At 36.8% G+C, this 12,661-nt stretch overlaps 1 protein-coding gene across 6 annotated transcripts in view; it reads left to right on the top strand.

Annotated features, from left to right (window-relative positions):
• Positions 1-12,661, top strand: part of LOC134541689 (nucleoporin SEH1) — a 68,719-nt gene that overhangs the window by 6,183 nt on the left and 49,875 nt on the right. For all 6 annotated transcript variants that reach the window (XM_063385308.1, XM_063385309.1, XM_063385306.1 and 3 more), the window contains exons 3-6: positions 282-543; positions 4,829-5,062; positions 6,748-6,905; positions 11,052-11,187. In XM_063385308.1, the coding sequence (XP_063241378.1) occupies positions 282-543; positions 4,829-5,062; positions 6,748-6,905; positions 11,052-11,187 (790 nt within the window). The remainder of the gene's footprint in view (positions 1-281; positions 544-4,828; positions 5,063-6,747; positions 6,906-11,051; positions 11,188-12,661) is intronic.

The following is a 12,661-nucleotide window of genomic DNA, read 5'->3' as shown; positions in this document are numbered from 1 at the left end:
TCATCCCGTCCGACTGGGTGGGCCTCCTAGGAACTGGTTTTTTTTCCCCAGTACTGTAAAACGGGGTGAATAGAAACAGCGGGGTGAATGGAAACAGTCCATTTAGAGATTCAGGAAAACTAAATCTTCAATGAAAAATCATTCTTAACAGTGTTGGCAAATGACTTTAAAAATGTAAGGATTAAAAATTAATTGGTTTTTATTCATAAATGACCTTTTTAGCAGACTGTTTCTATTCACCCCGTGTTACGGTACACGATGACGGAACGCTGTGCGGGCAGTGGGCGAAGGCTCGGCGCCCGGGGACCGCGGCACGAGGCACTGGGTGCGGCGCACCAACCTGGTGGACTCGCGCACCTCGGTGACGGACGTGAGCTTCGCCCCCAAGGCCCTGGGGCTGCTGCTGGCCGCGTGCTCGGCCGACGGCGTGGTGCGCATCTACGAGGCCCCCGACGTCATGAACCTCAGCCAGTGGACGCTGCAGCACGAGATCTCCTGCAAGCTGCCCTGCAGCTGCCTCAGCTGGAACCCCTCCTTCAACCGGCGAGTACCACGCACACCACGCGCACCTGCTCCCGTACGTGATCACGTCTTGCGAATCGATGAGCGCCGGCTGCACTGAGCCGAGCGTGCGAGAACCGACCGACCACCGCGCGAGAGGCTGGCTTTTTAACTAATTGTTTGTGATTATATTCAAACAAATTATTTAAATTAAATTTGCAAATAACTGTAAATAATATTTTAAAATTTAAAAAGTATGCAATTTTTCATCAATGTTTTCGTATGACGTTGTCACGTAAAATTATCGTCCGTAAAGTGACTTTACAGAGTCAACCCCCCCCCCCCCCCCCCTCCTTTTTTATTTTTATTTTATCAAAGTCTGCATTTTGGTGGGTTTTCTGAAAATGATTGTTTAAACATTGAGCCAATTAATAACCTTATGTTTAGTTGTCTACACTCTTAGTTTTCCATAAATGAATTATAAATAATCTATTACTTAAATTAATATCTATAGTTATTTATAAGAAGTTGAAATCAGCCTGTGTTTTGTATTTTTTTCTTGTGCATCTTTTATGTACTTACATTCTTTGTGTGTGTAATTTATGTTTTATTGTAATATGAGGTTAATTTTTGTAATTAAATATTTATTTACATTAATATTAAAAAAAATTTTTCATTCAACTGTTCCCATCGACTGAGAGCACATTAAAGTGAAGGGTAGTTGGAGTTTGACAATAAAATTGAAATGGTTAAATAGAGTTTGACAATAAAATGTATATGTTGGTTTTTTTGAAGAAACCCAACTCAAACCCACATGTCGGGTACATGGCTACCAGGGGTCTGTGTCATGTCAGCTATATGCATAGCCCATTGTGAGGATACATCTCAGCATTTGCCTGCGAAGGGATTTCAGGAGACCAGTATTTTAAACTCAGATTCTCGAGAATGAGAATCGACGATTTGTCACCGCGCCACCTCACCCAGTCCGTAAGGAATTGAATCACAATGGAATTGCATTTTAGATTAATGAGGTCTGAGAGAAGGGTCTTGGCTGCTTTGTGATAAAAGTGGTGAAATTTCATGATGTGCATCGTTCCAGTCTGTGGCAGATCGAAATCATTCGGGAAATATGTTGGATATGGCCAGTTGGTCACATTGAGTCACAACAGGCATGTATGGTAGATGATTACGTCTCTTCTAGTGATGGGCAGAACGGTTCTTTTGACCGAATCGGTTCTTTTGGATCAGTTCCGTGAAATGATTCGTTCAGAACGATTCGTTCATCTCGTTCTTTTCGTTCTTTTCTGTGTATGGGATCTGGCTCTTTTGTCAGGTCTCATAACTCGTTCATCCTTTACAGCATTAGCTACGTGTTTTTGTATTTTAACATTGCTTTTCGTAGCCAGTGAATCACAGTTGCGTATATGAAACAAGATTATTTATATTTTATTACTTTTTAAGTTACAAATATTAATATACAGGCTATTTACACTCTAGTGACAGTAAAGTGTTTACATGTAGACCAACACATTTAGAGAAAATAATACAAAAAATGAATACTACTACTGCGATTCAGTATGAAGAGAGACAAATAAAGTACATTAATTAACCCAAAAATTTAAGTGTGAACATTTGTAGTTACTTTCCCTGTTATTTTTAATTCATACGTTTTTTTTTTTGTAGTTTTTGATTTCCAAATTTGTGTATGTGAATGTGAAAAAGCAATTTTAAACCACTGCTTAACAGTTGACATTTTCAGGTATAGATACTTTTCATGTTACCCTATTTTATTTGATCAGTTATCGTTTGCTCTTGTGAACATGCGCACGCTGTGATTACTAATTCTTCAGACTCCTGACGTCATGAATCATTTCACGAACGAATCAGACCGGGCGCGTGGCCGGTTCTCTCATCTCGTTCTCTCCGCGTTTTCGTTCTTCCGAATCTTTCAAGGTACCGGCTCTCAAAGAGCCGGTTCTTTACATCGCGAACGAATCGCAAGATTTCGTTCTCTCAAAGATTCGTTCTTTTAGAACGAATCGTTCACGAACGACCCATCACTAGTCTCTTCGCACCAAGGCGATCTGGGTTTTGATTTTCAGGCGGGTTAAAATCAGATTTTTCACTAGTGGGAAACATGGGGAGGATTTCCTTGAACTGGTGGAGTTTGTAAAGTACTCCAGTTTTCTGTGCTCTTTCATTCGTCATCCCTTCATATCTCATATGACCTTGATTAGAACAAGATATTAAGCCCTAATTATTTAATTCTATGCAGGCTTGTATTTTGTAAGTGCCAAGTGCAATCCTACACACAAACTTACGCTAGGGTGTCAGTCTTGTTTATCAGCACAGTAGTCAACATAAAAAATCTATTCATGGAAAAAAAACTTAGATAATTTTACAGACCAGAAAACTTTGTGTTAGTGATAAACACTTTGATTTTGATACACAAATTGCTGTTTTTTTTTTTTAAATTTGACACAAATTTCTAAGGAAATAGGTTCTTATTTGATGACTGTTGATTTTCATATCTTTCTTATAGAAACAACATTGTATGGATAAAAATTCTTAGAATAAAAATAGTTGCATATTTATTAATGAACTAAAGTGATCTTCAAATTTTATTGTCAAACTCCACACCGCCTGTTGTGCCACTGTTTTGTAGTACTTTTCCACTCCAACTCCCAGATGTTCATACCCTTCATTTCAATGTACTCTCAGTTAATGGGAACAGTTGAATGAAAAAAATTATACACTTTGCATCTAAACTGCTTCACTTACGTCACTTTTGACAGTTGTTTTTTTTATTTCCTGCTGAACCTCTGCAGGAATGGAGGGGGGAAGGGAGAAAAGAGTGCTAATGGAGTTTGTCGCAGAGTTCCTACCTCTTCCTTTCTCTTCTCTTTCCTGTGGCTGCTAGCAAAGGCTCTCCTCATTTGCCATCTTGTTGCCACGCCATGTTCTTTACGTCTTTATACGTTTGCTTTGTTTGTTTTCTCAACTTTGGCTTTGTGCTGGTAAAACTGTTTTTATAACTGTCAGTTGCTGTTTTGAAAGAGACAGTAAATCACTCTTACTGATGAAAGTGGCACCAGAAAAGCTCTCTCTACCTGAAAGAAGCTAATGACCGTATATTGTCTAATTTTACGTTGACAGTAAAATTATTATGCACCTGTAATTTTAAATGCAGTAAGATAAGAATTATTAAATATAATTTCTGTCAAGTTATTTATAAGCATTAGGCTGTGGTTTAATTTTTTTAAAACTATCTTATATCAGATAAAAGTGCACACAAAATGAAATACTTAACTTTTTGCTGAGAATATTCTATAAATAAAATTACACAGCTTGAAAGAAATAATAATTTTTCCCTTTTCAAGTCTATTAACTGACATGCTCTTTCATATTGGTTTAATATACTAAGATGGTAGCAACATACTTGACTAGTTCTTCAATGCCAGGAATCATTATGTATACTCTGTTAAATATTTTAGCATGTTTAGGTAACAAATGCTGTGGTTGAATCACAAAAAATTCTGACTACAGTGAAATCTCATTACGATGTACCTGTAAACAACCACAGTTTTGGTACTTAATTCTGAGAGTACCGGTAATTTATAATGAACTATTACTAAATGTAAAGCATCTTGTAGGGATATGAAAATTTATACTTTGAAGCGAGAAATCTTTTAATCGGATGTTGCCATGTGAGGACGCGCTGGTCAGTGACTCACAAATCTAACATTTTAATGAAGAGTTCCAACCTTCTCTCGGAAAATCATTTAAAATATTTTCGATTACTGATGGCAGCGTAGGCCTTCTGCAAGACTTGGCGTGCTACTTTTCGCACGAAAAAATGCAGTTAATGCACTGTATTGTGAGTTCAAGGTAACTGCGGGATTTAGCCAGCACATTTAGGTCATTTTTTAAAGTAAAGTAGTTCACTGTGTATAAATTGAAGCGACGAACTGCCTTGATGAGGTTAAAATTTTGTATGGAACTGTGTCATCATGGAATTATGGTTAAAAATAATAATAAATGAACAAAACTTTATTTTCACCTTTTCTGTTTATTTTTGCAATAAATAACATAGAAAACCCTAATTTTTGTTTACTATTTTGAATTACAACTTATAGTGCTAATCCAGTTCTTGAAGTGTTTTTATGATTGTGCAGTCTAGACCAATCATGAGCTAGCTGGAGGTCTGGATTGAAAAAAAAATGGCAAAATCATTACTCATTTTAGTCTCTGGGAAACACACCAGTATAAAAAATAGCATTACAGTTGGAAAAATGTTGTAACAAATATCATGGTTTTGATGTTACAGAAACCACCCTCCAATGCTGGCTGTTGGAAGTGATGATCCCAACGCATCCTCGGGCAGTAAGGTGTTTATCTACGAATACAGTGAGAACATGAGGCGTTGGAACAAGACAGAGAGTTTGTCGACAGTCACGGACCCAGTGCACGATATTGCCTTTGCCCCGAATTTGGGTCGCAGTTTCCATCTGCTAGCGATTGCTGCCAAGGACATCAGAATAGTTACCCTTAGACCCCAGCAGTAAGTTCACATTTAAGCAGACACTTCTTTGTAGGTGTGCGTGAAGCATCGGAAGTTCAAAGTCAAAGTTAAGACTACTTTTCTTTGACTTTGGTAAAATTTGTGTAGAAGAGTAAGATCTTGGACTTTGATAAAAATTAAAAAAAAAAAAAAAATGGTTTGCAGACCCTATTCTTCATTGCATAGGTGTGCAATATCTTTCAAAATTCTGTAAATTGCTCAAAGTATACAAATACATATTTTTGGAACCGAGTTGTTTTACAACCAAATATATGGAAAAAATATTATGCAATTTTGAATATGGGAGTTTTTATTTATTTTTTTTCCCGCATTTCAAAAATTATTTTTAATTAGAAGTAAATTACTGGGAATATATATGGACAGAAAAATTTCACAAATTTGTTTGGTAACAGGTTATACACTACGTACTTAAAATGGTTACAATGTTTACTATGCCTTCAACTGTACTTAAGTTGTCACCCACACACTTGTGTGCTTTATGCCAATGGAATCGCAGTTACAAAAAAAGCTTAATTTTTGAACAGTCAAGTAATGTCACAAAGTCAGTAAACGGAAGAAAAAAAAAATCAGTTTGTCTGTGTACAGGAGTATGGAGGTCTAGCCTAAAGGTTGTTGATTCCTCAGAATTATGTATTTGTGGATGCAGTCATGTTTTAATTGCATTTAAATAAGAAGCTTAAAATTCCAACACCATGATTGCAGTTTAAAAATTTTCTACTTAACTATAAAACTGTATTAACACTAAAATTTCTGCTTATCATTTTATGTAAGTTTATTACTTTTAGGATGCATATGAATATGAGCCATGCGTAGGGACAATATTATATGGTGAGTTGCAATAAAACCAAAAAACTTTGAAAAGCATGTCGGTACACCATAACACCGAAATGTAAGTTAATACAACAAAAATAATGAAATTAACTAGCATATTTAATCAAAAGTCAACTCAGTTTGTAATAATGTAAACTTTCAATATGATTAATGTAATAAATGTGAATTAATTAGCATGGAGTTACTATTAAATTGTATGAATAATTTTTTTAATTTGCAACTATTATTAGTAATAATTTTTACGTAATGACAGTGGTACTTTTTCAAACACACACATGCTTGCTATTTAGTTGTATTGTTCCCAGTATTTTGACATGCATCATCAAAATTACATCGTTTTGGCAAAGTATCATTGAACATGTAAGTGTCGTATTTGTTGAAAACGGTGCTATCTTTATGAATAAACTGAGTTCATAAAAAAAATAACACTGAAATCTTCTATTTTAAAAATAAAACCATAAAATCTTGTCTCTAGCCACGAGGAACATATAACAGAAGAAGGTCTTAAATCCGGCACGTTTGGGATGGTGGCCAGGTTCAGGTTAGCAAAATTTTGCCGGATTGTCAAAACGCCAATGAGAAATACTAGAGAAAAATTAGTAGTATGCTGTACAGTAGTAGTAGTTATACAAAAAGAAAAAAAAATCAGATGTGTGCTGGAATTCTTCAAAAAATCTTAATGGAAATGCACTCATGAAACCAGCTAAGAAACAGGACGCACTGAAATAAACGGTAAGCTGTGAACGAACTGCCGAGGTCATCGGCCTGAACGTGCCGGATGTGTGTGATAGTTCTTGCGAAGCAGACGGCAGTTGCTGGAAGTGGTTGTGCAGGGACAGCACGGAGGCCCAGAGCGGACTCCCGAAGCTGGACGTGGAGGTGGCCGCGCACTTCGACGACCACTACAACACCGTGTGGCGGGTGTGCTGGAACATCACCGGCACCATCCTCGCCTCCTCCGGGGACGACGGCTGCGTCCGGCTGTGGAAAGGTCAGCTGCAGCAGTTGTTTCCAGCCACTCCCCACTCCCACAGCTCAAAGATCTTTCTTTCTGGTTCATTTTATTGGTGATGAACACCTCCCTCCCCTAACAATTTTGTGCCAATCTGGTTTGAAGTTACTACTGATGTGTTGGTTTTCCGTGCTGCCTCTCAGCAATTTAACCCCGATTTTAACTAGAATCGAGAACTGTTTATATAAATCCTGTTGATACTGTCTTATTAATTTTTTTATTTTATTTCTGTGTATTTAATCTGTTGGAAACCAATATTCAGGTTTTTCAAGCAGTTTTAATGGGTGTGCGTAAATAAAATAAATTTAAAAAAATACAAATAAGTTTAGTTTCGTTAACTGTTGTTATGGCATGTACAGTTTAGCACAAACCGTAGAGGTGGGCTCAAGTGCTACTGATAGCATTTCTTTAATGGTTACAATTTTAATTTTCCAAGCATGAGATATAATGATATCCTAAATTTTGTGAGAAAAACCCAGGTTACTGTCCTTCCCACTATGTAAGTGAGTTTATTAAAGATTTATGATGTTTTATTATCAGAAATGATACTTGGTTAGGTTTTCCATCATTATGTAAATAACAGCTGTTTGTCTTTTTGATAATTATTTGTACAGATGCAATGGTTTTAATATTTCTGATGATTTGTTTACTTTATTATAAAAAATCACTTCAGGTTATTTTTATTTAAATTTGCTTACTCATATAACTCATTTAAGTTTTTATGTGCTTTCACATATATTTCTTTTATATTATTATTTGCTAGGGTTCTTTTTCTGAGGGCAGGCTAATTCAATAGTTTTGCCAGTTACATCATTAGTAGAGACAAGATTTTATGGTTTTATTTTCAGGCCAATTTCATTTTTAAAACAAGAGGTTTCAGATTTATTGGTTTAATCTTTTATGAAATCTGTTTACTAAAACAAATATGACACTTAAATGTCTCATGATAGTAATTTCTCCAAAACAGTGTGATTTTGACTGATACATGATACAATTTTACAATATAATGAATTGTAATATGCAAGTCTTAACTTTTCTGAACAAATAAAATAAATATGTTAAATAAAACAGCAAACTTTTTCAATTTTTTTTTGCAAAAATTGTGCTACAAACTTCATGCTAAATAAATTGCTTTCATTGAATTTAATATTTAAAAGATTACATATTTGATAGTTGTCATTAGAGGTAAGTTTTGATTGAAAACGCTGATTGATTTCATGATTTTAATTGCATTTCAGTGCTTTATGGTGTATTACCTTGAACCTCAAAGTTAAATAATATTGACATGCTTTCCGGTGTTATTTCGGTTCCATCGCAATTTACCTATAATCTTGTCTCTAAATCATTAGAAAGACACAGCTATAAATTTTGTGGGGGAAAAATTCATCACGTGATTGTCTTTTGTGGGCAAAATTGCAAAGGTTAATGTTCTGTTTTAACTGCGAAGAAGTGTTTTTGTTATTGGACAAAATTGTAAGTTGCTCTGACATCACACGAGGGCTCGTTATCCTTCCTCAGGAAGAAAGGTCACCCTGTGAGTCATCACTTGGACAACTGCGAGAATAGGTGTGTTGGATGGTGATTCACCAAATAAACTTTTTGTGTCGAGTTGAAAAGAATTTTACGCCTGTGGTCTAGGCCGCGCTGTTATCAATGTTATTTTGACAGTTTTTTTAGAAGTTTTTGACCACAGGCGACAGCGTAGGACCAGTTAAGAGCTGTTTTTGGTAAATCGGTAGCCGCGCCGAGCAGGTCTGTTGGCTCTTTGTACTGTGCGTCGCAAACATACTGTGAGTAAACATTGTGCCGGGTGTTCTTGTGCTATTTATACTATAAAGGTTACTGCATCCTATTATGCCTGCTGTGTTCAGTGTTTGGTAAACAGAAAAATAAATCAGCAGACTTTATTTGTGTTTTCTTTTATTAATGCAAAGCAATCTTCAAGGTAAACAGTCATAACCTTAAAAAAAGAAAAGTACAATTCTACGAAACTGAAATGGTTCTTGACACCCAGAAAAATTCTTCAAGTGTTTATGTATGTGCAATCTAGACCAATCATGAGCTAGTCGGAGGTCTGGATTGTTACATGTCTTTTGCATGGTTTTGACCAAATTTTGCATAAATTTGCAAACATTTTGCTATCATGAAATTTCCAGAACCTGACAATATTTATAGTTTGAGCCTACAAAGGCTGCTTACTTAGCTACTAAAAACTTGTAAGCAAACAACAAAATTAAAGTTGACATGAGATTGGCATTTCAATTAATAAACTTTGTGATATGTAACTACATATGTATTCTAACCAACAGAAGTATATACCAGGAAAATTTTACTAATTTCTATCAATATCTTTTTTGTGCAATCCTACTTTATTAACTACTTGCTCATCCTAAAACTGCTAATCCAAAAATCCAGCTAAAGCAAACAAGTTTAGGGTGGGGAAAATTTTTTTGTATTTTAAAAATTATTTTTGATGTCTTGACCCAATCATCAACATGCTTAGTTTTGACAAGTCACGATCATGCCAGGCTATGACGGCGATCATTCCTTGCACAAATAGAGAAAACACTTGAAAATTATTTAGTTGAATGATGTAGCAGGCTGCCGGATGTTGTAAAATTTTGTCTGACAATTAATTTACCCGAAACGTTAATGGTTGTTTTCAAATAAAAGAGTTAGAAATATAATTTGAAATTTATTCTTCTCCAGTTACAGAACTAGCACTAAAAAAAAACAACTTAGTTTTGCAGTTTGCTCCTTACTGTTGTGTGCCTTCACGAAAGAATGTCCTTAGCGACCCAGGTACTGTGTAACGGAACTAAGTCCTGGTGGACCATCTGGCCACCTTGGGCCCACGCTGCACATTGGAGGCCTAAATTTCTAGTTGAAAGTCCAAAACTAATCAAAACATTTAAACTTATTGTGACATGGCCCCGATCCCAGATGTTTCATTTTCCACCTTTATACTTGAATTTATTTTTGTGAGCCGGCGAACGTCACTACCTATCGGCACAGCACTCTAACAACGACTGACAAGTTGATGCAACTTCCTACAGCACCGCAGGGAGGAGTCAGCCGTGTGATCTCATCGACCAATCACTACACAGCTCTGACGTACAAGGACACAATACCACGTAAAATACATTACCCTCGTATCTAGGCATTTCTGTAAATAGCAAACGTACAAATCACAAGTCCTTTCAATTGGCTGGCACAATAACCTGATAAATTTACCTCTTGCGTAGAAACTATAATACCTGCCATTTTTCTCATCACAAGAATACATACAGAAAGCACCAGATAATATAATTAATTATAAAATTTCTGAAATATTGGGTGCAGTTGTGTTGCGCACCTGTCTTTCGTATTTGGTTTTACCAAAATAATACTTCTCAGTGTTCTAGAAATGTCACAAACAAACTATGAAATACACACGTAGAATTATATTTATAAAGATTTAAATGAAATAAAATACTGAAAATTTAGGTTTACCTAAATAACCCAGCAGGCAACGTGGACATCAATAAAAGCGTATTGAAATGGATTTATGAATAAAATAACCAAATATCAGAAGCTGTTATAAAAATATTATTGCCAATGAAAAACAAATACAAAACTAGGTCACCATTACCTTGAACCTACATAATCAGCTGATGTACTGCCTTACTAAAAATATTATGTATTAGTGGGACTTCACTGTATGTCTGTGAAATTAATTGGTGTAAAACATTTTTTTTTATGAAACGAGGTATTTATTAAGTGGTTTTCACCGAGTGTTAGTAGTTACGATGGGACGTGTGCAGTGATGTAGGGTGATGACGCCTTCCGTTAGTTGAATCATCTGTTCATTTCTGTCCCGGTATCTAATGACAATTGTATTCCCGCTGGTTCCCAGAAATAGTGTTATATAGAGGGTAATGTTATAAACATTTTGGATTATTTATCTACCTCGACCTCTACACGCCAAAAGAGAAATTTTTTTTAAAATTGAATCTGCGTCTGGCACGGAATTTACAAGTTTTCTTATCCATTAGTCCGAGTGTCTGCTTCGTAAGTGACCGTGGTCATGTAGCAGGCAGACTGGTGTGAGCTGCTGGCGAGAGAGGTGGTTGCGTGCGATTGCAGCCAACTACCAGAAGGCGTGGAAGTGCGTGTCGGTGCTGAAGGGAGACGGCACCCAGGCGCAGAGCGACCCCGCCACGCCCGCCGTGCCGCTGCCCGCGAGCGTCGCGACCGGCGCGTCCCAGGGCTCCGGCACCAGGTATCACCAGTGACCCCAGCCTCGTGGCGTGCCGTCACGAGCCCACCGCCAGCTGCTCGCGAATTTAGTGGGTGGCAGGGTACGCGTAAAAAAAAGAATCAATTTTTTTTCCGTTACGAAACAAACGTTCGGAAACGAAGCTCAGTTTAAGTTACAGCCGCAAACGGGTACAAAATGTGAACATGGCGGGCTTCAGGCTGGGGATTACTCGCTGGCCGAGCGGATGGGAGATCGGAGTGCAGTGGCGTTTTTAATCCTCGGCTAGAAGTAGGTGGAACGTAGATGTTTGTAGAGTTAGCCTTAATGCACTGGCGACCTGTAAATGGATGTTTGGTTTGTGTTACGTTCAGGCATTTGGCTTTGGGCGATTAGCGCGGCGTAGACTGTTAGTGAGTATGGTGCTGCGATTTACCGATTCCACTAACAGCGATAGCACATCGGATGTGACCGGTATGTTAATGATGTACGGCCAGGCAAAAAAAAACTGCAGCAAGATCAGTGCGCATTTAACGGCTTAACCAGTGACTCCCTGAACTGGTGGTTTCATACCACGAAGGGTGATGTACACCAAACTGCTTTGGCCGACTCTAAACGCCTGCGTCCGGCTTTGTACGCTATTGTTTGTGCCTGTAACTAACTTAACAGGATTTTTTTCTGGACATGCTTAATTTGGTGTACCATGCCACCCATTAAATTTATACCCTGCAACTAGCAAACCACCTGTATATCTAGTGAAAAAAAAAAATTCATTTTTGTCAAAATGAATTAAAAGTAAAATTTATGTAGACATACAGATATAAGGCCAGTTTCAATTTATAGGTGGTTTTGGGTGAGGTAATATCTTTTGTCAAATGAAATTATTTGCATCCTGCTCTCATGCCATACAGCTGATAATTAATTGGAGATTGATAACTACCATGCCCTAAAGGCCTTAGAATGCGGTGATAAAATGTGAGATCTTTTGTGGATGTTTTAAAAACAATTCTTCAGTCTCCTTTTAGAGTTCCAGAAAGTGCCTGGTTAAGTATGTGCCATAACCATAACATGTAGAAATAAAGACAGTTGTTTATTTTTTATGGTTCGACAAAGAAATATTAGTTGAATCAACATGCAGTATTCCTGGAAAATACTTGTTTCTTAATATTTTGACTATAGAATGTTGTATATCCATGATTGTAATTAGAATATATTTGGGTTTAATACCACAAGCGACCAACTGTCTGATTGGTAGTTTGCCCCCTTACATGAGAGAGGGTAACTTTCCACTAATTTTTTTGGTATGCTGAATACTTAAAAACCTAAATACACCATAAGAAGAATGGCAGTTTTAAAATACTGTGGGGCCTTCAAAAATAATATCTGCTGTTAAGTTGTTACAAAAATTTTTTGTAGCCCTAAACTTACTTACTGAAATTTTGTTTTAGGTAGTTACATATTACACTACCATTATTAAATGTACTGTTCTCATTTAAGG

This window comes from Bacillus rossius, assembly GCF_032445375.1.
Source record: "Bacillus rossius redtenbacheri isolate Brsri chromosome 4 unlocalized genomic scaffold, Brsri_v3 Brsri_v3_scf4_1, whole genome shotgun sequence".
NCBI lineage: Eukaryota > Metazoa > Arthropoda > Insecta > Phasmatodea > Bacillidae > Bacillus > Bacillus rossius.
The sequence above is the reverse complement of the archived record's forward strand: the minus strand, read 5'-3'. Positions and strand labels throughout refer to the sequence as shown.